General features: G+C 53.7%; 1 protein-coding gene across 2 annotated transcripts in view; it reads right to left on the bottom strand.

Moving 5' to 3' along the window:
* LOXHD1 (lipoxygenase homology PLAT domains 1) overlaps positions 1 to 25,518 on the bottom strand; it is a 175,383-nt gene extending 149,865 nt beyond the window's left edge. For both annotated transcript variants that reach the window (XM_051851250.3, XM_070050246.2), the window contains exons 1-4: positions 25,260 to 25,518; positions 21,331 to 21,445; positions 13,478 to 13,558; positions 10,942 to 11,126 (exon numbers count right to left, since the gene is read on the bottom strand). In XM_051851250.3, coding sequence (XP_051707210.3) covers positions 10,942 to 11,126; positions 13,478 to 13,558; positions 21,331 to 21,445; positions 25,260 to 25,389 — 511 coding nt within the window. In that variant the 5' untranslated portion in view covers positions 25,390 to 25,518. The remainder of the gene's footprint in view (positions 1 to 10,941; positions 11,127 to 13,477; positions 13,559 to 21,330; positions 21,446 to 25,259) is intronic.
* Positions 25,519 to 25,960: the final 442 nt, after the last annotated feature.

Raw genomic sequence — 25,960 nt, 5'->3', positions numbered from 1 at the left:
CCAGTCCAGCTGTGCCACAGAGGAAGAAACCCAGGATGAAGAGGAACTGAGATCTGCCCCAGGTCTCGTTGCTCTCGGCTGGCAAAGCCAGGACCTGAGCTCACGATGCACAGGCCCGTGTGCTTTCTATGCCGACAGCTGTACTTTTTAATGAGTGATTTATTTATTCGCTGGTAGCATCCAATAGAATGTGGGGGGCTGCTGGCTCCTTTGGCAGACTCTCCAAACTGCACCAATCACGTGGGCCACTTTCATTGGCATTTGCTTTGTGCTGCACAGTTTGCTGGCAGGTCCACCCTCCACTGCGGGTCAGCACAATGTGCCGCTCACACACAAACCCCACTCCCTTCCCTATCCTGCCCCTCCTCCAGTGTACCCTGGGCACCACGCCCTCCGTGGTCTGGAGCTATGTGGCCATCACTGTGGAGCACGGCGTGGGCAGTCATGAAATTACACCCTGGGAGAGGAGTGGAGACAGAGGCTGTGCTGAGCAGAGTAACCCCACCCTCGCCCTCCCCAGGTTCTGGGTGGATTTCAACCCCAGCACTGCCTGTCTCGCTGGCTATTTGAGCAACAACAAAAACAACAATGCCATGTATTTGCTCCAGACCGAGGGTCCAGATGAGAACATGGTCTGCCCCTCCCGGCTCACCCATCCAGGCCACTGCTTCTGCTCCTGGGCTGTCTTCCCTCCAGCAACCAACCCCTCAGGCTCTTTGAAGCGCAAGACAAAACTGGCTGCAGCTACATTCATTATTAACCCTCCAAAGGAGAGTAATAATGTCCTTAACGATGTCCGGGGAGTGGATCCCGGCTGGGAGCCAGAGTGAGGGCTGTCCCCACCTCAAGGCTCGGCTCTCTGAATGCTGGGGACAAGGTCTGAATGTGAAGTACTTATGAGCTGTCTTGCCAGGGCCTCTGACAGTGCTGGGGTGTAAACAGCCCCCAGGCCAGCTGGGACGCAGCTCTTGGCTTCAGAGACTTGTCTCATGGCCAGGTTGGCAGAGCTCCCCCAGAGCTCGTACTCATTTCAGCCACGTGATTATGTCAATGATTTTCAAGGTGGGAGGGTCTGTGGGTGCCGGCAATTACTTGGCTGGAAGGCAGGAAATGACATCATGCTGGCAGAGAAGCCCAGGCAGGGCCTACCTGGCACAGGTCCTGCTCATGCCTCCAGACCAGGTATGGTCCCCCAGAACACACTCCTTTAAGACCCAATGCTGGGTCATCCCAAATCTACCCAGAAAGGTTTCATCATCTTATCGGGAATTGTCCCACTTAGGTGCCCCACCCCCACCCCAGCCTCCACACTGCCTGATACCCAGTCCCCAGTCTCAGGGATGTGCCCTGAATGTCTGGGTAGCCCTGTGCCCTCAGCCTGTGTACCTGCAGTGTGCCACCTGAGACCGTCATGCCAAAAGGGACAACATCAAAGTACAGTCAATGGGTAGGAGGCCCCTGGGAGACAGGAAGAGACCCAAGGAGGCGCTTAGCTTGGGGAGCGGCAGAGGAAGCCACTGCCACAGGGACCTTAGAGACCATCCGGTCTGAACTTCTTGTGAGATGAGGAAAGAGATGCAGAGACGAGCGACTCACCCTAAGTCACACAGCCGCCAAGAGGGGAGACTGGAACCCAGGTCTCCGCTCCCAGGAGGGATCTTTCCACCCACCCCTGCTGTTGGTCTTCATAAGTGGGTGTGCCTGCACACAAGCCCTGCTCTGCACACTCACCTGTGTCTTACCAATGTAAGACCAATGTCTTACCAAGCTCCTAAGGCCCAGAGGTCAAAGCAGCAGGTGAGCGGGAAGAGCAACTACCAAGCGGGGAGTTTGGAAGTCCAGTGCTACCATCCCAGCAACCTGAGCTTGGTGGAGACCAGATAAGACAAGTGGAGTAGACCCAACAGGGCAACAGAAGTCCATGAAATTCAGAGTTTCTGAGCTTCCAGCCTTTTCCTAAAGGCTACAACCCAGCCCATCAGCCATGGTTCTGCCGGAGCGTGCCTGACTCCAGGAAATAGGTGGAAAAGGTCCCCTCCACACCCTCCACACCCATGCGACTGCACACACACACCCTGGTCACAGAATCTCGGTACCGCAGTGCATGGTGTGCACTGTACCCCCAGAGTCTGGAGGCGAGGGGAGGCCCAAGGGAGGGGGCAGGTGATGCTCTCAAGGGAGGGGTTTTGCACCCAGTGGGGTTTGGGTGGCTTGCAGAAAACTGAAGAGGAGGGTGAGAGAGGGCAGGTGTGGGGTAAGTGCTGGACCTGACGTTGGCTCTGACCTTGGCTTATATTTCAGTAGAAGATTCACAGTTTTCTTTGTCACCTCCGTGGGATAGAAGGTTGTAGAACAAGGAGAACCCAGCCAGGCAGCTGATAGGGCAGACCCAGGGCCTCCAAAGAGAACAGTTCTACCTGGGCCCCTACTGGGCTTGATGGGAGGAAGCCTGCATCCCAAAAACTGCTGTCAACCTGAGAGCAGGTGGGGAGAGGGTGCACAGTTCTGCCCTTGGGCCTCAGCTACCACTTCCAATGGGTCTCTTGAAACCTCCTCAGGGTTTATTAGTGCTGGAGAAAACAGCTCTCAGAGGCACCATCACCACACACAGGAGCTGACAGGACAAGAGCAAATGGGTTGAGGAGTGGGAGCTGGCAACCCTGGACCAAGGGAGAGAGGAGGGTGGGAGGTGCTCTGATGTTTGCCTTGACCTTCATCACATGTGCAAAGTGGGGGCAGGAGTCGTCCCTGCTCCTAGGAGTTTTCAATAAGATGCCAACTGTAGAATGCATGTACACGAAGACGCAAGGCTACAGAGGCACACAGCATGGGTTCTGAACCCAGGGCGCCATGATTTGAGGCCTTGGCACTATTATCCCTGATGCCCTTGTCTTCTTGTGGGTATCCTGCATTATAGAAATCTGTGCTCTCCACTGGACCGTGAGCATCTCAAGCAAAGAGACCACATCCTTATCCAAGCCCATCTAAGAGCAGCTTGGGCACTGCCAACAGTAGCTGCTAAGGGTGAGGCTTTGCCTCAAGGCATGGGAGACTATGCTTAACTTCTGGCCAGGAGTCAGTATAGCTCCTCTGCCCCTCTGGGTCCCGTTCTGTCAAGAGGGTGAGATACCAGGCAGAAAGGAAGACCTACTCCAGGAAGAGAGTCAGGCATCCACAGAAATGGAAGGGCTGCCAAGAGGCAGATGGCAGGGGAAAATTCACTATGCTTCTGGAGCAATTCGATAGCCAAAACTGTGTTCCCAGGAAGGATAAACACAGATATGAATGCCAACCTGCCACGGACCCCAGAAGGTACCAGGACCCCTGACACCCACTTTAAGAAGGAGATGAGCCTTGAGGCAGCTGCTAACTCCTGTGTAGCCTCTATGTTTGAAATGCTGAGTCATGGGTGATGTCTGTCTGAACCATTTCATTAAGACTTGGGGGGAGTCAGCCAAGATTGGCACACCCACTCCTGCTGATTCAAGTGGGGATGAGTCAGGAGAATTCAGAGGTTTCTCCTGCAGCCTGGCAGTCCTCAGGGCTTGAGCTGCACTGGGATTTTTTCCTCTTTTCTTCCAGATGAGCAGGAACCTTTGACTGAAAAGGCGACACAGAGCACTGTCACTGTCAAAAACAGCTATTGAATATTGTTGATGCACCAAGTGAACTGGGAGCCAAAGCAACCTTGAAAAAGAAGAACAAAGTTGAAAGTCTCACAATTCTTATTTTCAAAACTTACTATAAAGTTATGGTAATCAAACCAGTGTGGCACTGGCAGAAAGACAAACATGTAGGTCAATGGAGTAGAACAAAGAGCCCAGTAATAAACTCTCACATGCAAGGTCAAATGACTTTTCTCAAGGGTGCTGAGATTATTCAATGGGGAAGGAACAGAATTTTCAAAAAATGACACTGAGAAACTGGATATCCACCAGCAAAAGAAAAATTAGACCCCTACCTCATGCCATATGCAAAATTTAACTCAAAATCAATCAAAGGGCCGGTGCTGTGGCATAGAGGATAAAGCCGCTGCCTGTGATGCCGGCATCCCTTATGGGCGCCAGTTCATGTTCCGGCTGCTCTACTTCCAATCCAGCTCTCTGTTATGGCCTGGGAAAGCAAAAGATGGCTCAAGTCCTTGGGTCCCTGCACCCACATGGGAGACCCAGAAGAAGCTCCCGGCTTTGGATCAGCTCAGCTCCTGCCATTGTGGCCATTTGGGGAGCAAACCAGTGGATGGAAGACCTCTCTGTCTCTCTCTCTCCTTCTCTCTCTGTGTTGTTCTGCCTTTCAAATAAGTAAATAAATCTTTTTTTTTTTTTTTGACAGGCAGAGTGGATAGTGAGAGAGAGAGACAGAGAGAAAGGTCTTCTTTTGCCGTTGGTTCACCCTCCAATGGCCGCCGCGGCCGGCGCACTGCTGCCAGCACACCACGCTGATCCAATGGCAGGAGCCAGGTACTTATCCTGGTCTCCCATGGGGTGCAGGGCCCAAGCACCTGGGCCATCCTCTACTGCACTCCCTGGCCACAGCAGAGAGCTGGCCTGGAAGAGGGGCAACCGGGACAGAATCTGGCGCCCCAACGGGGACTAGAATCCGGTGTGCTGGCGCCACAAGGCGGAGGATTAGCCTAGTGAGCCGCGGCGCCGGCCTTAGTAAATAAATCTTTTAAAAAATGAATCAAATACTTAAATATAAGAGTTTAAACCGTAAAACTCTTAAAACATGGGAAGAAAGCTTCATGACACTGGGTTTGGCAATGATTTCTTGGTTATTACAGCAAAAACATAGGTTAAAAAACAAAAATAAGGATAAATTGAACTTCATAAAAATTAAAAACTTTTATGCATCAAGGGAAAATTTAAAAAACCCATAGAATGGGAGAAAACTATTTATAAATCATATACCTGATAAGGGGTTTATATCCAAAATATATAAAAGATTACTATAACTCAGCAACGAAAACTCAATTGAAAATTGAGCAAATGATTCAAATGGGCATTTCTCCAAAGAAGATACACAAGCAACCAACACACATGCACATCAAAGTTACACAGTAATGCTACTTCATACCCATTAGGATGGCTGTTACCAAAAACCAAGACAAAAATACAAGAGTTGACTATGATGTAGAACTCTAGTGCATTGCTGGTAGGGATGTAAAATGGGGCAACCACTACAGAAAACAGCACGGTGGTTCCTTAAACACAGAGTTAACAGGTGCACTAGCAATGCTACCTGAGAAAGTGAGAATACCCAAAAGAAGTAAAAGAAAAGACTTGCAGATACTTGTGCACCGATGTTTACAGCAGCACGTTCACAACAGTAGAGATCTGGAAATAACCCAAATGTCCATCCAAAGATGAATGGATAAACAAAATGTGGCACATTCACACAATGAAATATTATTTAGCCTTAAAAAGAAATCCTGACACATGCTACATGACGGATGAACCTCAGAGACATTACTTTAAGTGAAGTAAGCTAGTCACAAAGAACAAATTCTGTAAGATTCCACTTCTACAAGGTTCCTGGAGTGGTCAAATCTATAGAAAGTAGAACAGTGGCTGCTGGGGCTGGGCAGAGGGGACGATGGGAAGTCAGTGCTGAATGCAGATGGACCCGTTCTGGAGGTGGATGGTGGTGATAGTTATACAATGCTGTGGATGTATGCAATGCCACTGGAACACACATGTAAAAATGGTTGAGATGGTAAATTTTATGTTGCATGTGTTTTACTATGGTTTTTTTTTTTTTTTTAAACCAGATGCAGCAAGAAGATGGAGTCAGGGAGGCCCCTCAGTGTTCTGATGAGACCCCAACTGGAACAGAGTTCTGGCCCGGGAGTTATCTTCTTGGGAAAGGGCCACAGAGGAGAGGCCAAGGAACCAGGGGACAGAGCCTGTCTCCCCAACACCTAAAAGGCTGGCATGCAGACACTGTCATGTCAGGAGAGGATGGGAACAGACCAACAGAAGCCTCCGGAAGCTCCTTCAACAGCCCTTGCTGCCGTCGGCAGTGAAATGGGCTGCACTGGGCAGCTGGGAACTTTCTAACACTCAAGAAAGGCTGAATTCAAACCGAGACTGGAGAGGCAACCGGTGGGGTGATGTGGAAGGGAATGGCAGGATGATAGGAGGCTACGACTTTCAGACTCCGATCTCAGTCAGCCCGCTAATTGCCCTTGGTCTTGCCCTGCCCAAGAGGCAAGCAGAAAGCAAGAATAAAAAAAAAAAAAAAAAAAAAAAAAAAAAAAAAAAAACCCTCATTCCAGTCTCAACTCCATCAGCGACTGGCCATTTGACTTTGCAAGGGTCACCATCTCCCTGGCCTCAGTTTACTTCTCTGTATAACTGACCTGCCTGCCCTCCCTCACGCCACTCCCTGCACAGAGGTATCCTAAGGACAAAGTGAAACAAGGACTGATGAAGAGGAGAGCCCAAACACCACTGCCAGCCCTCGCCCCACTTCCAGCCTCTGCACTTCCTCCTCTCAGAGCAGGGCTGGTGGAGTTTACCGGGGCAGGTTGCGCAGCACTAATGTGCATAGACGCTGGCAGTTCCCATGGGTTGCTAATGGCATGCATTTAATACACACTCGTATGCCTGACATTTATAGCAAATGACAATAGTTCCTCTTTGTGATAGGGATAGCTGTTATCTTTTTAAAGCAAACTTATGGGGCTGGCATTATGGTGCACTGGGCTAAGCTGTTGCTTATAATGCTGGCATCCCATATAGGGACCAGTTCAAGTCCTGGCTGCTCCACTTCTGATCCAGTTCCCTGCTGATAACAACTGGGAAGGCGGTGGAGGATGCCCTGAGTACTTGGGTCCCTGGCACCCTCGTGGGAGACCCAGATGGAGTTTCTGGTTCCTGGCTTTGGCCTGGCCCAGCCCTGGCTACTGCAGTCATTGAGGGAATGATCCAGTGGAGGAAAGATATCTATCTCTGCCTTTCAAATAAATAAATCTTTTTTTCAATTTTTTTAAAATATAAATCAAACTTACAAAGTAAGCTATAAAATATGAGTCAAAGAAGAAAAATTAACTAATAATCCAAGTGTAACTTGAATGAGGCAGCCATTGTGAATGTGGAATGTGAGCGACTGAGGTTTGGGGTCCCCAGATGGATCGAAGGGACACAACAATCTGCCTCCCCAGGCCCCGTCTCGGGTCCCCAAGGCCTGGAGATCAGACAGAAAGAAAGTCAAAAGGCAAAGTTGTCCTGGTCGGTCCTGCTGCCTGGTTCCTTTTTTTTTTTTTTTTTTTGACAGGCAGAGTGGACAGTGAGAGAGAGAGACAGAGAGAAAGGTCTTCCTTTGCCGTTGGTTCACCCTCCAATGGCCGCCACGGCCAGCGCGCTGCGGCCGGCACACCACGCTGATCAGATGGCAGGAGCCAGGAGCCAGGTGCTTCTCCTGGTCCCCCATGGGGTGCAGGGCCCAAGCACCTGGGCCATCCTCCACTGCACTCCCTGGCCACAGCAGAGGGCTGGCCTGGAAGAGGGGCAACCGGGACAGAATCCGGCGCCCTGACAGGGACTAGAACCCGGTGTGCCGGCGCCGCTAGGCAGAGGATTAGCCTAGTGAGCCGCGGCACCGGCCGCTGCCTGGGTTCCTTAAGTGTCAGGTGTAGCAGTTTTACCAGCCCATTGAGAACGACTAAGAAATTGAACTTGGTTCTAGGACCTTCCATCCACAGAACCGTGAGGCTGCTCAGCCGTGTTCCTTTGGAATATTCTCTCTCAGCTTTTCCTAATGTCCGTGTTCTCCCCAGTGGGCTCCCTTGAGGAAGAGGGCAGCCACAATAGGCCCTTTCCTCAAAGGTATGGGGAACATGCTGGGTGCTTCTCCAGGAAGTACGTTTGAGGGGTGCCAGGAGGGAGCAGTAGCCTCCATGTGGATTCAGGCTCCATGTCAGCTGCCCTAGAGCCCCAGATCAAGGCAAGCTCCCTTAATGATGTGTCTTAGAATGTGATGCGCAAGACCCTCTTTAGAGCAACCATCTAGAAACCTGGCCAGGGGCTGGCGCTGTAGCATAACAGGTAAAGCCACCGCCTGCAGTACCAGTATCCCATATGGGCACGGTTCTAGTCCCACTTCCGATTCAGCTCTCTGCTATGGCCTGGGAAAGCAGTAGAAGATGGCCCAAGTCCTTGGGCCCCTGCACCCACATGAGAGACCCGGAAGAAGCTCCTGGCTCCTGGCTTTGGATTGGCACAGCTCCAGTCATTGCGGCCAATTGGGGAGTGAACCAGCAGATTGAAGACCTCTCTTTGTCTCTCTCTCTCTCTCTCTCTCTCTCTCTCTGCCTCTCCTTCTCTCTCTGTGTAACTCTGATTTTCAAATAAATAAATAAATCTTTAAAAAAAAAAAAGAAAGAAATACATGAGGAACACCCAGCCCCTCGGTGGGGGCTGAGAACCAAGCACCCCAGCACCCAAGCATCCAGAAAAAAGAAGAAGAAAGAAACCTGGCCAATGCCTTGGCCCCTTCACCCTCACAACTACTTGCTGATCACTTCAAAGTTTCAGTCAGCCCAGAACAGCCACCTTCCCTGAAGAGCAGGAATGAAAGAAACTTCCAGCTGGTCATCAGCCGGCACCCAGGGACTGGCCTCCTAGCAATCGCCTCTCCTGTGGGGGTGCTGGAGGTTGGTTTTCCTTAGTCTTCCCTCCCTGTGTTGCTGCCCATGCTCCAAGTTCGGAAGCATTCCACCTATCAACTTGTATGAATGAGGACACTCACATCTGCCCCGCTGTTATCATCAATGATCTCAGCGGCAGCCAAAATATCAAGTTGTTGTCATTCCAGGTGAAAAGCAAAGAAACTTAACTTTTTCTTTACCAATATAGTCACTTGAATATTTGGACGTGACTTTTTCATTCCTTTCTCTGGAACCCAGCTTAGAATTTTTTTTAATTTTTTATTTGAAAATCAGAATTACAGAGAGGGAGGAAGGAGGGAGAGGGGGGAGGAGAGGAGGCCGGGGGCAAGCACTGCCTCACTCCCCAGATGGCCACAATGACCAGCAATGGGAGAGGCTGAAACCAGGAGCTGGACACAAACCGGCACCCATATGGGATGCTAGTGTTACAGGCGGTGGCTTTACCCACTATGCCACAACACCAGTCCCCAACCTGGAAATATCTAAACCTAAAGCTCTTCTCGGGCTGGGCGCCTAGGCAGCCTGACTCAGAACACAGGACTCCGGATGATTCTCAGGGAAAGTTGGAAAAATCACTGAGCTGCACTCTTCCTTTCTCAATGGTGCCTTTTCCGAAGCTCCTCTCCTGACAATGGAGCCCTGGACCACAGAACAGGGTTACATGAGGATCTGAAAAGTGCAAAGAGGCCAAGAAAGGGGACACCTAAAAGCAGAAGAGGAAGACGGTGAAGGATAGATCCTGATAAACAGGCTGGAGCAGGTGCTTAGGCTGTATTGGAGACTCTGCAAAATCCACCCCAGTTGAAAAGCCAGGAAAAGGATACAATCAATTCATCCTCCTTCTCTCTCTCCCTCCCTCCCTCCCTCTCTCTTTCTCATACAAACACACCCGCACATCCCAAATTGCCAATAAACACGTGAAAAGAATTCAACTTCATCAGAAACCAAAGAGAGAACACTGGAAACCCCCTTTCCTACCCAACTGGAAAGCTAACTAGTACTACCAGGTGATGTCACTAAATCTAAATCCCCTCTTGAACAGTCGATGGGACTGTGCACAGCTACACCCTCGGGTCATTTGGAAATGCCCATCAAAAGCCTTAACCGTGTGCATTCCACTTGACTTAGAAATCCCACTTGGAACGTATCTTACGGAAACAATCATGAATCTGTGCAAAGACTCAGGTGTAACGTTTATAACAGAAAACATTCGAGGGCGGGACACAGATGAACGTCTAATATAGGATTTAGTAAGTGATGTGTCTCCATACTGGAGAACACATTACACAGCCATCACAAGCAGGAGCAGTGAGCACTAACACAAACGCGCTACAAAACGGGATGCTGTAATGAATGGCCCATTCCTTCCAGCTGTGTGTGCACAGGAGACTAGAAGTGAATGCCCACAAATGTCACCCATGCTCTTTTTCCATGTGATGGAATTATATTCTGTTTCACGCTTGAATATCCAACACAGGTGCCTGCTGGAAGGTGGAGTCCATGTGTGTCAGCCTCCCATGGTTCTGTGGAGTGGCTGTGGAAACTGATTCTCTTCTCCCAGCCCCAAAGTCTCTTCCCCCGCCCCCCGGATGGCCCATGACCCTATGAGAATCAGGTATGATGACAGTACCCACATGAAATCTCTCCCTTTCTGGAAGGGCAAATGTGTCCAGTGCTGGGGTGAGGTGACGTCAGAATTTTAGCAAACAAATGGCGTGACAAAACAAGACATGGCAAACAGTGTGTGTTATCATATACCTCATTCCCTGGCCTCCCACTCTTCCCACTGAACTGAATTCAATGCCTTGGGCCAGAGATGGCTGTAGAAATAGGTCATTTCATTCTTAGAAAGCCAGGAAAACAGAGGACAGGATGACGGAACTTTGGAGGTTTCCTGGTTTGATTCCCATCCCCCATGCCCTGACCCTAACTCGGATGTTACAAGAAAGGTGGAAGGAACAGGAAGGTGGGGAGGCAGCCTTGACGTCAGAGGGGCTAACACCTGTCCACAGGAGTCACTGAGAACACAGGAGAGGCTCAGGGCTGCACCTGTCCCCCATCACACCTCCAAGTGCACTTGTATTTCCCACGTCCTTGACCCACAGAGCACATAAGCTTGCTTACAGAAAGGCCACAGGGAAAAGACGGGGCTTCACCTGAGCCCCAGTCAACAGGAAGATCCTGGAGGGGTACTGATGGGAGGGGCACTGCCCGGAGCAGGACAGACACCTGGGTGAGCCCCACCAGGGCAGGCCAGCCTCGGCACTCACCTCTGGGCATGTCCATGGGGTTGAAGCTGGCCAGCAGGTCACGGCACCACTGGCGGTCGCCTTCCACCTTGCTCAGCCAGTTGTTGCAGTTGAAGTAGTAGCGGAGGTGAGGCCGCTTCATGTCGGTCACAATCACGTGGTTCAGGTACCAGCTGGCGTTCAAGCCCGTGTTGTCATGCTCGATCCTAGGGCAGAAAGTGACACCCACACCATCACTGGCGGGACCGAGGGGACCCTGGAATACCCGCAGGTCTGCTCCAGACAGAGACTCCAGCGTTGTGTTGTTGATGTTCCTGTTTTAACTGCAGCTCTGAAACCTCAGCTTCCTCGTCTTTGAAATGGGGATCCCGTGCAAGGCAGGAGTGCATATGAAGGACTATCACACTGTTACACTGCCTGCAAGGAAATACTGTTTGTCACAGAAGACGAGGATCCCCAGCGCTTGCAAAGGGGTCACCAGGATATGTCCTCCCAAGTCCTGTCTGATCAGGGCTTGGAACCTTAGCTCTGGAGGCACTGCCCCCTCATCCTGCTAGGACACACACACACACACACACACCCCACTTCCTGAAGCCCACCTGAGTCAAGGTCAAGGAGGACAGCTCAGCTGGCTGTTAGTAAAGCCAAGGGATAAACAGAAAGCAGAAGCCTACCAGACCATCCAGCCTGCAGGGCCTGGCTTGTCCCATGGAGCTCCAGTCTCCCCTCCCATTGCTGTGAGCCGGTTGAGTGTGTGTGTCTCTTTAAGCCGGTTGAGTGTGTGTGTCTCTTTGAGATTCGCAGACCCCACAACAGGCAGATGCTCTCCTTAGTCCCTCCCGCTACCCCAGGGACCCCCTGTAGCCAGCCAGAGCAAGGCTGCCCCATAGAAACAGAATGGCAGATGCCCATGTGAACTTCAGATGTAGTCTAGATTTTTCTAATAGCCACACTGAGAAAGACACAATGAAACTGGTGGAATTAATTTTAATAACAAGCTGTCTTTAGTTCCACTTGCCATGTCAACACATAACTACGGGAATATTCATGACATTTTACATCCATTTTCCTAGACTATGCAGTGTGTGTTTTATTTATTTATTTATTATTTTTTTTGACAGGCAGAGTGGACAGTGAGAGAGAGAGACAGAGAGAAAGGTCTTCCTTTTGTCATTGGTTCACCCTCCAATGGCCGCCGCGGCCGGCGCACCACACTGATCCGAAGCCAGGAGCCAGGTGCTTCTCCTGGTCTCCCATGGGGTGCAGGGCCCAAGCACTTGGGCCATCCTCCACTGCACTCCCTGGCCACAGCAGAGAGCTGGCCTGGAAGAGGAGCAACCGGGACAGAATCCGGCGCCCTGACCGGGACTAGAACCCGGTGTGCCGGCGCCGCAAGGCGGAGGATTAGCTTAGTGAGCCGCGGCGCCGGCCTGCAGTGTGTGTTTTATGCATCCAGCACCTCTCAGTTTGGATTAGTTATGTTTCAGATGTGCAGTGGCCACACGGGGCCAGATGCTGCTATGCTGAGTGACAATGAATCTCGACTTCTCAAAATCTGTCCCAAATCTTCTCCCTTATCCTGCAACTCCCCTCACCCCTTCTCTGTGGTCCAGTTTCTACCCTTGAACTTGGCCCTAGAAAACCCCACCCACATGGACTACATCATCCCTGCCCAGCCCAGCGGGACTGTACCCTCGCACGTCCTGATGGATGGCCACAGCTCAGAACAGTGCACAGCCTCCTGGCTGGGTGACACGCCTGATGCACTGGCCCTTCCTTCGCAGACATGCAAGCCCCTGCCCTGCCTAGAGCCCAGCCCACAGGAGGACCTCGGCTAGCAGCTGCCAACCCCTTCCCAATCCTCCCCTACAAGAGCCCTTTCTCTGCTCAGAACCCCCTCCCTTCTGCACATCCAGCGCCCCAGTCTGGATGCAATCAGAGCACAGATGACCTTAACTTTCTGACAAATGGCCGTGAACCTGAATGGGGATGAGTAGCAGAGATGAGAAGGAGAAAGGGGAGGGGTGATTTAAAACTCTTATTCTGAAAGCCAGCCAGCAATTGTCCCTCTTCACACGTGCATGGTAACTCCCCCAGAGAGAACAAGATGGGGAGCTCTCTGCCCCAAGGCATCCTGCAACACACACTGGCTGAGAGCTTACTGCCTGCAAGTGACCGTCCCAAGCAGTGATTCCCAGGGCTGTTACAGAGGAACCACCAGCATTAGAGCCCCACAGCCACCAAACAGCAGAGCAGACACTCGGTGCCAGGCAATCTGGACTTGGACCCTCTGCTCCTAACCACTGTGCTACAGTGTCTCTCATTGTAGTTCCTCAAGTTTGTGAAAGTCTTGAATTGTCTTAACCCAAGAAGTGAGCCTCTAATGGGGAAGTTGAAGGCACCGTGACTCAGAATGGGCGGGAAAGATTTGGGCCTTTGGGCCCACAAAAGTCACCAGGAGAGCAGTGAACAGCCAGGAAGAGTCGGCGGTGAAGTCAATTCCTCCTACACGAGCCCTCATCTCCACCTGCACCCTGCTCAGGGGCCCGCTGCTCACCTGATTTTATAGATGAGGCCCACGTTGTTGGTTCTCACCCGGAACACATCAACGTTGGCCTTCTCGAAGGCAGACTCGCTCCTGCAGGGACACGTGCACAGTTAGGGCAGATCAGCGCTTGGCTCGGGGGCTCAGGGAGAGGAGAGCCAGGGGTTGCCATCCTCTTCTTCCTCCATCATCCCACTCTCGGGAAGAGTTACACCCAACCACTCCTGTGCTGAGATCCCTTTCAGACTTGGTTTGGAGGGGAAGAAGCAAGGACAGTGAGTGCCACTCCTTGCTGACATCCCAGGTTCTCAACTGATCCTTGCTGTGCGTCACTAAGGCAAACATTATGAAGAACACCAGCCCCACTGACAGATGGGTAAACTGTTAGCTGGTAACAGAGCTGGGACCAGGACCTGACTCTCCAAATCTTGACTGCCTGCCTCCCAGTTGCTCTGGGCTGGGAAATGGAGGAAGAAGCAGGATGCGATGAATGTTAGGGTGCTCCTGGGCATGCAGGCGTCCTTGCCTCTCCCCCTCACATGCCCAACCTTGCCAGCAAGAGTGGCCTGGCAGCCCCAAGTGGATGCAGTCCTTGGGTGGCTGTCCAGGGTCCTGCCATTCCAACAAGGAAAGGATCACTCAGCCCCAAAGCAGCAACCAGGGAAGCAGGGGTGGTGAGGGAAGGCACATTGGCATCCTGCAGATGGTGTGAACAGAAGCAAGTGCCCCCGAGATGTTCAGCAGTGTGGTGACCAGGCAAGTCGAGACTCACCGACTCAACCTGCTTAGACCCAGCCTTACCACAGAACTCTGCAGAGTGGAAGCCTGAATCTCACGCTGACATCGGCTCCATCCTCTGTGTGGGCATTCAAGCCAGACCTGCTAGCAGCTCCTCCCTCCCCAGAGCCAAGCCCTTAGCACCTTACACCTCCCCACAGTGCTCTTGGCCAGGACCCTTGGGCCCAGCACACAGCCCGGGGGAAAAGAGGCTCACAGAAGACATTTGTTTATTCATTGCCATTGGGAGGTGCAGGTCCTTCCCCACCAAGATGAGGTCCAAAGTCAGTAACAGAAGGCTCAAGCCGGGGTTCTGCAGATGCACCCACTTCAAGAGTCTGCCCAGGTGGGGCGTCAGGAGATGCAGGGCCTAGACCTCCCAACAGAACACAGAGCTCATGCAACCAGGAGAAAGTGGACACTAAGGAACTTTGATGGGGAAGGGGGGCCCCAAAGTTGAGTCTGGGAGCAGGCATTGTGGTACAGTGGCTCAAGCCACAGCCTGGGATGCCGTCATCCCATCTGAGTGCCAGTTCGAGTCCCAGCTGCTCCACTTCTGACCCAGGCCGCTGCTAAGGGGCCTGGGAAGACATAGAAGTTGACCCAAGTAGTTGGGCCCCTGCCATCCATGTGGGAGACCCAGATGAAGTTCCTGGCTTTGGTCTGGCCTAGCCCTGGCCATTTCAGCCACATGGGAAGTCAGTAAATCTTTAAAAAAGAAAATGGTACTTTGTGGGCACAGAGGACAAAGGGGAGACCGTGGCAGAATCTTCTGCGTTTTTCTGGAACGAAAAGGACAGCTCTGGGCTTGCCGCATGTACCTGAGGCTCCGGTGGTGCCAACCTCAGAGGAAGAGGGCGAGTGAGGCCATGCCCAGCACCCAACGTGTCAGCTCCACTGCTAGGCCAGTCCTGGTGGAAGACTTCTCCACGAAGCAGCAGTGTGTCCCCTTCCTAGAGACGCTGACACCAGAACCAGCACACAAAGGGGGAAGGAAAGCAGAGCAGGGCCCCGGGGTCTTGCTGCTGCGGGAATGCCATTTCCAGGGGAGACTAACAACGCGCCAAGCTGTCACTTCTGAGTTGTGGCAGCTGTGAAGTAACTGGGAAAGCATGTGCACATCAGTGCTGCACATCGCTGTGAATGGGAAATGAACGTGAGGCATGTTCTGTTTCAATACATGACAAGTGACTTCTAAAATAAATAGATGAGTGTTTCCCCATTTGATGAGAACCCAGAGGAACAGTCACCAGCAGAACCTGATAGACTATTTTGCAGCCACTAAAAATCCTATTATAATAGGACAGTTAATGAAACAGAAGCAGGTTACTACACAGGCTTTAAAGAAAAAGCAAGCAGCCAGCCAGGTTAAGCCACCACCCGGAACGCCAGCATCTCAGATGAGCGCTGGTTCAAGTTCCAGCTGCTCCACTTCTGATCCAGCTCCCTGCGAATGCACTGGGAAAGCAGCAGCAGATGGCCCAAGTCCTTGGGGCCCTGCACCCACGTGGAAGACCTGGATATAGTCCCAGGTTCCTGGCTTCAGCCTGGCTTGAGCCCAGCCATCGTGACCATCTGGGGAGTGAACTAATGGATGGAAGATTCTCTCTCTCTCTCTCTCTCTCTCTCTCTCTCTCTCTCTCTCTCTGAAACTGCCTTTCAAACAAATAAAATCTTTGAAAGAAAAGCAAGTTAAAACAAGACATCATCTTCACTTGAAAACAATGAGTGGGAGGCTTTATACAAAGATACCAAGTTGGGGCCAGCGCCGTGGCTCACTTGGTTAATCCTCTGCCTGCGGCGCCAGCATCCCATGTGAGCACCGGGTTCTAGTCCCGGTTGCTTCTCTTCCAGTCCAGCTCTCTGCTGTGGCCTGGGAAGGCAGTGGAGGATGGCCCAGGTGTTTGGGCACCTGCACCCGCATGGGAGACCAGGAGGAGGCACCGGGCTCCTGGCTTCAGATCGGCGTGGCTCCAGCATGGCTGCTGTTTGGGAGTGAACCAATGGAAGGAAGACCTTTCTTTCTGTCTCTCTCCCTCATTGTCTAACTCTGCCTGTCAAATAAATTAAAAAAAAAAAAAAGATGCCAAGTCTGCACAGTAAGACTTAGGAAAAATGATTATTTGTTCTTATCTAAATGATTTTCCAAAAGGAATACATATTATTTCTGTAAGTTTCTTTTTAAAAACTGCAATCCCATGTTTCCGACTCAACAGGGCCTGCCTGGGACAGACTCTTTGGAAGGGTTGTAGGGGGAAGAGCCAACGCTGACATGTAGGGGAGAGAAGGGGAAGAAGCATCCCACTCTAAGCCAAGGCCAAGGGGTGCTGTGAAGGCCAGTGGCAGACCCTGTGTGGAGTCCCGCAGTGGCTCTGTGGCTGCAGTTGGGTGGGGGGAGCCCCCATCCAAGACCAAAAGCTGGAGAACAGGTGCTGCGTCCGGAGGTAGCCAGGCTCAACGCGGACACACATTTCAGTGTGTTTGCTAAATAATCGGGCACGGTGCTATGTAGTCACTCAGAATAAGAAAATGGGTGAGATGCAAGGGAGGAGGCCAGAGAAGAGCAACCGGGCATGAACGGAACCTGACGTAGAGCCACAGTGAGAGTACTTCCGGGGGTCACAGGACACGGAGTCACTTCCGGGGGTCACAGGACATGGAGGTGGGAAGCTTCCGCTGTGTCCACGGATGGAGACCGAATGCTTCTTGGAAGGCAGGGAAGGCCTTCTAGCGGTCTCTCTCTTCAGAGGGGCAGGGGCTGCCTCACTCACGGGGTGTGGGGCTGCAATAATCCCCAAGAAGTCCCCAAGGCCAAGGACTTCAGGGGTCAGATTCTGCACCCCCCACTTCTGGTGAGTCCCACCCAATGCCTCTGGGTTTCAGAAAACGGGACTGGCAAAGGGCAGAGCATCCCTGGTCCAAGGATGTATCAGAAACTCGGTCTTCTGGGTCCACTGCCTCCTGCAGTGGTTAAGATGTGGCTCGAGATGCCTGCACCCCTTACTCGAGTGCCTGGGGGCCAGTCCTAGCTCTGCTTCTGATTCCAGCCTCCTGCTGTTGCAGACCCTGGGAGGGAGCAGTGGTGGCTTGGGTCCCTGCCACCCACAAGGGAGACCAACATGGAGTTCTGGGCTCCTGGCTTTGTTGCAGGCAGGCATTTGGGGAGTAAACCAGTGGGTGGATGGAAGATCCCACCCCCTCACCCCATCTTCCCTCCCTCTCTCCTCCCCTCCCTTTGAATAAATCATCCTTAAATACAAGTTTTAAACAATCAAAGAAATTCAGATTTCTGCATGTTTCCTATGGAAGCGGGGGCCTCACCTGACTCCTGCTGGGTCCTCAGACAAAGCCTACTGCAATGTAGAGCTCCCCGCCTGGGACAGCCCTTATAGGCTGTGTGGGGCATTTTAGCAGCCGACAGGCAGAGCCATCAGGCTAAAATGCCGGGCAGTCTGACACTCTCAGACGGTGGATTTTCAACAGTAGAACCGCATTCCACAAGATACATGAGACCCCATCCTTTTGCCATGGCTGAATGTGCAGCGCCCCCCCCCCCCCATGTCAGGAATGGTCCTGGAGAGCAAGAAGGGAGGAGGGGAGCACCTGCGGTGCACCGCTACCTTGGCTTCTGGAGGGCGTGGCCTGGGGGAGGTCCCCTGACCTGTCCTGTGCTTTGCTGCCTGGGCAGAGAGTGTACACCAAAGGATGTAGACGTTGTAACACCAACGACGTGGGCTTTTGGAGCAGGAATCCTTTTGTGTTGGGGAAACGATCCTGAGAAGCCATCTGGGAGTGGAAGGCAGGGTCCTGGAGCAAGGAGAAAAGGCACAAGCGAGGGGCGAGGGAGAGAATGTGGGAGATGCTGGAGGGAGCAGGGGGTGAGCGGGGGGTGAGTGGGCGGCCGGAGGCCGAGGAGGCAGGACCAGGGAAAGTCTAAGGAAGACAGACGCAGGATTTTAAGGCTCAGGGGTCCAGAATTCGGTTTTAAGTTGTTTTTGTTGCTGTGATGTGGACTCTCCCTGATGTCAAGTTGGTTACACCAGAAAACACTGTGTGTACGTGTGTGTGCATGTGTGTGTACATGTGTGTGTGTGCATGTGTGTGTGTGCATGTGCTAGGAAGAGGATTTCCAGTTACAGTGGGTTTGGCTGTGCGGTGCCACAGTGTGGAGAGGAAGGCACTATAGCAGACAGTGAGACTTGAGGCGATGTGAGCCCAGGAAGAGGGAGAAGTGGGCAGTGGCCCGAGCTGACTGCACTTCTGTGTCACAGAGCAAGGCAACCTCAGCTGGCACCTGTACCTCGGATGCATGAGCAACCTGGGGTTCCCCTGAGAGCAAGACTCCCCCCAGACCTAGGCCTTCCATCTTGAACTAACAGGGACCGTGTCTACACAATTCTCTCTGTCGATTTTTCCCCGGTCTTTCTGCAGCCAGACTCTAGCCTCCTCCTTCCCCACGGTCAGATGGTCTTGGGTGCCATGGTCAGCCAAGCCTCCTGGGATCAGCTTTCCAGAAAGACCTGCACGGCCTTCCCCACATCCCCTTCCCTGCCCCTCAGCCCGGCCTGCATTCCCAGCCTGGTGCCATGGTTGCTCCGCCCTCTGCACTCTGAGGACCCGGCTCATGCCCCTCTGTTATATTCTCACCCCTGGGGGTCCCTGCCCTCCGTATAAAAAAAGGCTCTCTCTGGTCACCTGATACCCCCAGTATGGACCAAGCTCCGCCTCTTCACAGAGAGGAGGGGTAGATCCTGGAGGTGCAAACAGACCTCCCCATGCCCTACAGCCCGCAGCTGGATCCACCCCTCCAGGGTCATTGCAGAGACTCCAAGCTGGGCCCCGCCTCAGTGGGGAGCCCTCTAGACTGGCCACACTGGGGTTCTGTCCAACCCTCTTGCCCTGCTGCCACAGCTGCAATATAACACACATATAGGCAGATACCTGCCAGCCACCCCAGAGTAATGGGGTGCTGGCCCTATCCTGTGGGCTGGCCCGGCGACATGGGCTGGGCTGCCGACCATCTCCAGGCCCTGCTGGCCCCTCGGGCCTTAGACCCCTATGCTAGGTCATGGTCCTTCTTTGCCCACTGAGAGGGAAGGCTGGACCTCACACTCATGGATAAGGACTCAGTGACACACCTGGGTGACACCACATTGTATAAGGTGGCCCCTGTGACCAGTGAGAAAGGTGAGAGGGAAGGCTTCTGAAGGTCCAGGCTGCCGGGAAGGCAGGAAGCCAGAGAGCACTCAGAGAGAAATGGGACTTGCTGTCTCAAAAGGACAGGCTGGGGGCGGGCACTGAGACACAGCAGGCTAAGCTGCCACTTGGGGCACCCGTTTCCCACTTCAGAGCACCTGGTTCCAGCTCTTGCTCCTCTGCTCTGATCCAGCTTCCTGCTAATGTGTGCCCTGGGAGGCAGCAGGTGGTGGCTCAAGTACTTGGGTACCTATTACCCATTTGGGAGACCCAGATGGAAGTTCCTGGCTCCTGGCTTCAGCGTGGCCCAGCCCTGGCTGTTGTGGGTGTTTGGGGAGTGACAGGTGAAAGATATGTATGTATGTATGTATGTATCTCACTGTAACGCTGCCTTTCAAATAAATAAACTTTAAAAGGACAGGCCGGGGAGTCCAGAGCCCAGCTGGCCAACACCCTAGGGTTAGCAGCTTTTCCTCCTGTAGTTCACTCTGGAGTGGATGCATGGCAAGAAGGCTGGGAGTTTCATGTATCCCCTTTACCGTGCCCATATCACTGGCGGGAAAGACTTCCACAAGCGAGTCACTCGCATGGCAAGCAGTACAAGGAGGCAGGTACCCTGTTCTGCAGAAACGGACAAAATCGGACGTTACACCTGCCTCGCGACAGCTGCAATGAGCTCACGCCATATTCAGGCCAAGCACCTTCCACAGGCCTGGCCAGCCTCTGGGGCACAGGGTCCAGGGGTTCCCTGGCCTGGGGACCCCCCACCTCTGGAGCTTCTGCCTCCATCCCTGGAGGTGTCAGCAGGTAAACCGCAGCAGTCCCAAGTGGGAGCCCCAGGAGGTCTTAAGGGGAGTCTCCCATAGCCCCCTCCCCAGGGCCGGGGGACCACGTGACGGAGGACAGTGCCCCAAGGACGCGGGTCAAGGACCAAGTTCACTGTCTGAAGGCTCTCCGACTCTCCACTGCTCAAGTCCCCTCTCTAGGTCTCAGCTTCCCCACGAAGGGGCTAGAGCCCATCGCTGGCTTCAGATGTCTCTGGGCTCTGGAACTCTTGACCCAAACAGGATCTTACTCAGAACCTCAGTGGCTAAGACACACAATGGAGCTGAGCTAGAGGAAGGAGAGATGGGGGCCACAGTGAGCCCAGAGCCAGCTGGTTCCCAGTCCCCATCAACACAAATCAGAAACCAGGGCCCAGACCACTGCCACCGCCCCTAACACCCTTAATACTGATTCTGCCAAAGCGTTCTCAGGTTTTGCTGTGTGTGTCTCTATGGATCTCCAAATGTGTGTGGCATGGGGGAGAACAACCAAGAGAAGAGAGCAGTTGCTGCTCTCAGTGGTTACCGCAGAGTGGAAGACACGAGGCGGACAGGTCAACACCCACAGCTGCACGCGCAGCCCTGCACACAGCTGGCCGGCAGGTTTGACACGGTGCCGGCCCCTGGGGGGGTCCTCAGAGTGGGCGTCCTAAGCCCCTGGCTCCTCCCCACGCAGGACCTCCCCAACATTCCCCATGATGGTTTATGGGGAAACCATGGCCTTAATGCGAGGACATTTGGCCAGAGTGATGGAGAACTGAATGGTAAAGCTGCGCCCAGACTTGGGTTCCTTGGTCCTGAGTGTGTGCGCGCTCCCACATCCAGGGACAGATCATTTGAATTCTTGGAAGTTTTGAGATCCAAACACAGGACTGTTGTTTACAAAATCAACAGAGGCGCTCAGAGAGGCTGGCGGGAGGTCCCTGGGAAACCCCTGGGTCCTCAGGGGTCTGTGGGTAGCAGAGCCCCACGTCATTCAACAGGCCTGGGTCAGACACACTTCCTTCCCAGAGCTGGACCAATCCAGACCAAAGGCCCAGGCCCACCCAGGGCCCAGTGGGTACTCACTTGCTGGTGAGATGGAGCTTGGGAGAGAGCCCGTGCTCTCCAAAGATCGTGATGAAGACGTTGGCATCTGTCCCCGCCCCTCGGACGTCCCCCGTGGCTGTGACCACCTCGTACACTGGAGAGGGGAAGGAGAAAACACTGCAGGCTCAGAAGAAAAGCCGGAATCTGACACGGGCTTTGAGAACCCAGAGCTCCCTCCTCCTGGAAGCCCCGCTGCACCCCACAAGCCCTTGAGTCAGGAGGCAGACCCAGCCCGGCTCCTCTGAGTTCAAAACAACCTCATTCATAATACCAGGCCTTCCTTTCACAGATTAGGGAGTGGAGAACAGGGGCACAAGCCCAGCTCAGGCCCTGCACGGTGTCAGCACAGATCTTGCATGAGAGACAATAGAGAGGCCTGGGAATGCTTGGTGTGGAGAGAAGGGGTCTGGCGTGCAGGAGAGGGATTAGGAATGACCTCGATTGTTGATTCCCGGGTACACAGCCACTTCCTACGTAGGTGCTAGCCATCAAGCCACTGATAAATTGGGCTTCATTAAAATTAAGACCATCAAGATAATGAAAAGGCCACTGAGTATGAGATGAGACTCGGGATGTATGTATCTCACAAAGGACCCTACAATACAAAGGATTCACACAAATCAATGAGAAGACAGAGCGACCACATGATTTTCCATAATGGCAACAACTTCTTAAAAAGACAAAAGTACACGTAACAGAAGGCCTGAAAAGTCCACTTTTAGGTGTTGGACCCAGAAGAGGTGGAAATGTGTCCTCACAAAGACCTAGAAGCACAGTGTTTATAGTGGCTGTATTCCAAATAGACCCAAGCTGGAAATAGTCCAACTGTCCATCAGCAGGTGAATGGATGTATAAAAGGCAGCATGCTATTAGTTTGTGTGAGTACTCGGCAGTAAAAAGCTATGAGCTGCTGACACCTTCATTACAGATGGACCTCCCAGCCGGACACAAACCACTGCATACTCCACACGCCATGTTTGTGAAACTCTAGAAAAGGCAGACTTAATCTATCTTAATAGAAGGTGGTAGAGAGGCTGCCTGGGGTTGGGAGTAGGGAAACCGCCAGGGAGGGGACACAGGGACCCTTTGGGGATGACATGGATGCTCGCATGTAACACAGATGTCCCAGCACCCATACTGATCCACCTGTGATGACGTGGCGCTAACATGCGTCAAACAGGACTTTGAAAATAGGTGTGTTTTATTGTCAATCAATTACACCTCAGTAAAACTGGAAAGTGGACACAGGATGTGCACAGGATCCCAACTCTGTCACCACAGCCTATGTGGTTTCAACTAAGCCTCTATGTCTTCATCTCTAAAGAAAGGTAATTTCTGCCACCAAGGACCAAAGCAAGGAGTGAGTCAGACACAAGGTCCTCGGTCTGCACACGCATTGACCTTGCCTTTCCACCCCGGGGGATCTTGCAGATGATCTTCCACAGCTGCATAAAGAGTTACACATTCCACGAGTGGTGCCCACCTCGTCATCATCACCATCAACACAATGCCCACCATCGCCACAGCACTCACCACCTCTCACAAGATCCCCAAGGAGGCGGCCTTGGGAAATTGCATCCCAAGAGCTGCTGGGTGGGCCCTGCTGGGAGGTGAGAGGGGCTGGCAGCCCGCGCAGGCTGGGTCTGAGGTCCCTCCTGTTCTCAGGCTGCAGCATCAGGTGCCGTCTTTCCTTCACGGGCCCCAGGCAGGAGACAAGACTCCTGGAGGAGCCGCTGTCTTCCCCCTGGCCACTGGCGAACGGGGCAGCACAGCCAGAGGTGCGACTTTCTCCTTGTCCCCACTTCTCCCCCATCACACTCCCCCACAAGGCTCCATGAAACGCTACCCTCAGGGCTCAAGGGAGTGGGAGACCGGCTGCTCCAGAATGGACAGGTGACTGCTGTGGTCATCACTGGGTCACCCACGCTGTGCAGTGCCTCTGTGTCAGAGGGGCGCCCACATGGGCTTGCTCTTCTCCGGCTATTGTTACTGTGCTAGAGTCACACCCCCACCCTGCTACTCACTAGCTGTGTGACCTTGGGCAAGTCCCTTAGCCTCTCTGTGCCTTGGGTTCCTCACCTGTAACAAGAGGATAATTACAACCCGACCTGCCTCTCCGGGTTCCTGCGAGGATGGAGGTGGTTAATGTGAATAAAATGCTATGTAGGGCCTGAGGCACAGCGCATTGTAATATTGGGCAGCACTAGGAGATGAAATGGGAGGGGTGGGGTCTTGGCTTGGGAAGGGTTTTTCTAGTTCATTTCCTGACTCCTGGTTGGGACCTTATGAAGCCATTTTATGTGGGAGCCTCAGCCCTTAACCTGAGAATTGGGACTCATCGTGTGACCCTGAGTGTTCCCAGGGCCGCTGAGAAGCAGATGCAAAAAGGAAACGGAAAGGGCTTCATGAAGGCACAAAGGAGGGGGACCCTCATGGTCCCCCAGAACAGAAGTGGGCGGGGCGCCAGCTGTGAGAGGTTCTGACAGGTTCTCACCTGGAGAATCACTCCAGAAGTGAGAGTGCCTGCCCCTCCCCCCACACGACAGGCTAGAGCAGGTGTGGGGGAGAAGGCAGCCCCACCTCCCACCTCCCTTGTGCCATCCCCCTTTCTCCATCACAGCCCCCAATGCCACCCCAGGAGACGCCCAGGACACTGTACCTGGTGCGAGGGCCCTTCCCTGAGTCACAGCCCTCCTGGGGCCACAGCTGAGCCCAGGTCTGTGCTGGGGGCTGGGTGGCAGGGACTAAGGCCAAGTACAGCAGGGCCTGGCCCCCGTGGAGTTTAGTTTGGCTGAGGCCATGAGGCCACCCCCCACCACCACCACCACCAAGCTGCATGCAGCCTTGGACTAAGCACTGAACTTGATGCAGGAACTCACAAAGGGAGGAGCAGAGCTGTGCGGGCAGTGCTGGGATGAGAAAAGGAAGAAAGAGGGTGACAGACAGGCACAGTGCGGGCATTCAGAGAGCATTTGCTGAATGAGTGAGTGAGTGACGGGATGCACTCCTGTAAGCAGCCACTTTGGAGAAAGCGCAGAGAATGTAAATGCCTTCGGGGGCCTGGCAGGCAGCACGGTGATAGGGAGTGAACTGTAAATTCAGGGCTGGCTTTGTGGCATAGCTGGTTAAGCCACTGCTTATGACCCTGGCATCCCCTAGGGTGCCTGTTCGAGTCCCTGCTAATGTGCCTTGGAAAACAACACAAGACAACCCAAGAACTCGGGCCCCTGCAACCCGTGTGGGAGACCCGGATGTAGTTTGGGTTCCCAGCTTCAGCCTGGCCCAGCCCTGACCGTTGCAGGTATTTGAGGGAGTGAACTAGCAGGTGGAAGATATCTCTCTCTCCTCCTCCTCCCTCCCTCACTCTGCCTTTCAAACAAACAAACAAATAAAACAAAACCAAAGTTCGAGACCTGTAGGTATTCACAGAGGAAATATTCACAACACTTTCAGGAAACCAAAAACCTCCTCGGGCCAAAATTGGTTCCCTGCCTGGTCCAGTCGAGAAGGCAGAGCCATTCAAATCCCAGAGGAAGAGACTGGGGCAAAGTCCCAGGGCCCAGATGGCCAAGTGCTCTCCTATCTTCCCAAAAAGCCCCAGGCCCCTGCTCACTGGCCGGGGTGGGCTGCAGCTGCCGCCTGTGCTGGACACACAATGGAGTAGGAGGCTCCCGGGATGTTCAGGGGGTGGAGAAGGTGGAGGCCTGCACTTCCAGCACCTTCCATCCTGCCCAGACTCTGTGCCGAAGGGCTGGGTGCCTGGCCTTTTGTGCCATGGGGACCCGAGCACACGCCCGCCCTGCTCACTCCCGGGGCGGGGTGGGGGGGTGGTCATCAGTGGGAAGGGGGTGAGGCCCCCAGGGAGGGCCCGGCCCTGGCAGCCCCCGCCCGCCCGGGCCCGGTCGCACCCCTGGCCTTGTAGTAGTCGTGCTCCAGCTCCTCCTCGTCGTCCTCCGAGGCGTAGTGCAGCAGCTCCTCCTCGTACAGTGCCAGAAAGTCGATGTCCTTCTTTCTCCTCTTCTTCTTCTGGGGCATCATGGTGCCTGCGGCCCGGGCCCGCCCCTCGCGAGCGCCCCGTGCCCTGCTCCCCGCACCTCACTCCCTGGGCGGCACTTCGCGCTGCGTCACAGCCACTGGCCTCCCTGGGGTCCCGTCCTGGAGCACTGCTGCTCTCTTCCCCTCACTGCCTCCCCTCCCGGCTCCCTGGCCCCGGCCCCTCCCTCCCCTCTGCCCCTCCTCGGGCTCCATCACTTATTCATGGGCACTGGGAGCAGGCTGTCCTGCCTCCTCCCCAGCCTGCCCCACTGCTCCCATCTCCTGACCTGGACTCCGGGTGATGTGGAGCTGTCAGCATCCACTGCCCACCTGGGACCCCTCCAGGCACCCCCCCCAGGGGGTAGGTGGGGCCCCCTACCCAGGAGCACCCCTGTCTCCTGTCCCACAGCCCCTGAGGGCCCTGGGGGCAGCCCAGCACCCAGGACTCCAGGCCTCCGTTTCTCTCCATTATTCATGAGCTCTGATCGCCTTACCAGCAGGCAGGGTTCTCACTTCTCCCTAGTGCTAGGATGGTCCCCAGAGCATTGGCTGAGCGTGGCCAGGCTGGAGCCCT

Source organism: Oryctolagus cuniculus, chromosome 10, assembly GCF_051225735.1.
Source record: "Oryctolagus cuniculus isolate XC-2025 breed Fujian yellow rabbit chromosome 10, ASM5122573v1, whole genome shotgun sequence".
In the NCBI taxonomy this organism is placed as follows: domain Eukaryota; kingdom Metazoa; phylum Chordata; class Mammalia; order Lagomorpha; family Leporidae; genus Oryctolagus; species Oryctolagus cuniculus.
The sequence above is the reverse complement of the archived record's forward strand: the minus strand, read 5'-3'. Positions and strand labels throughout refer to the sequence as shown.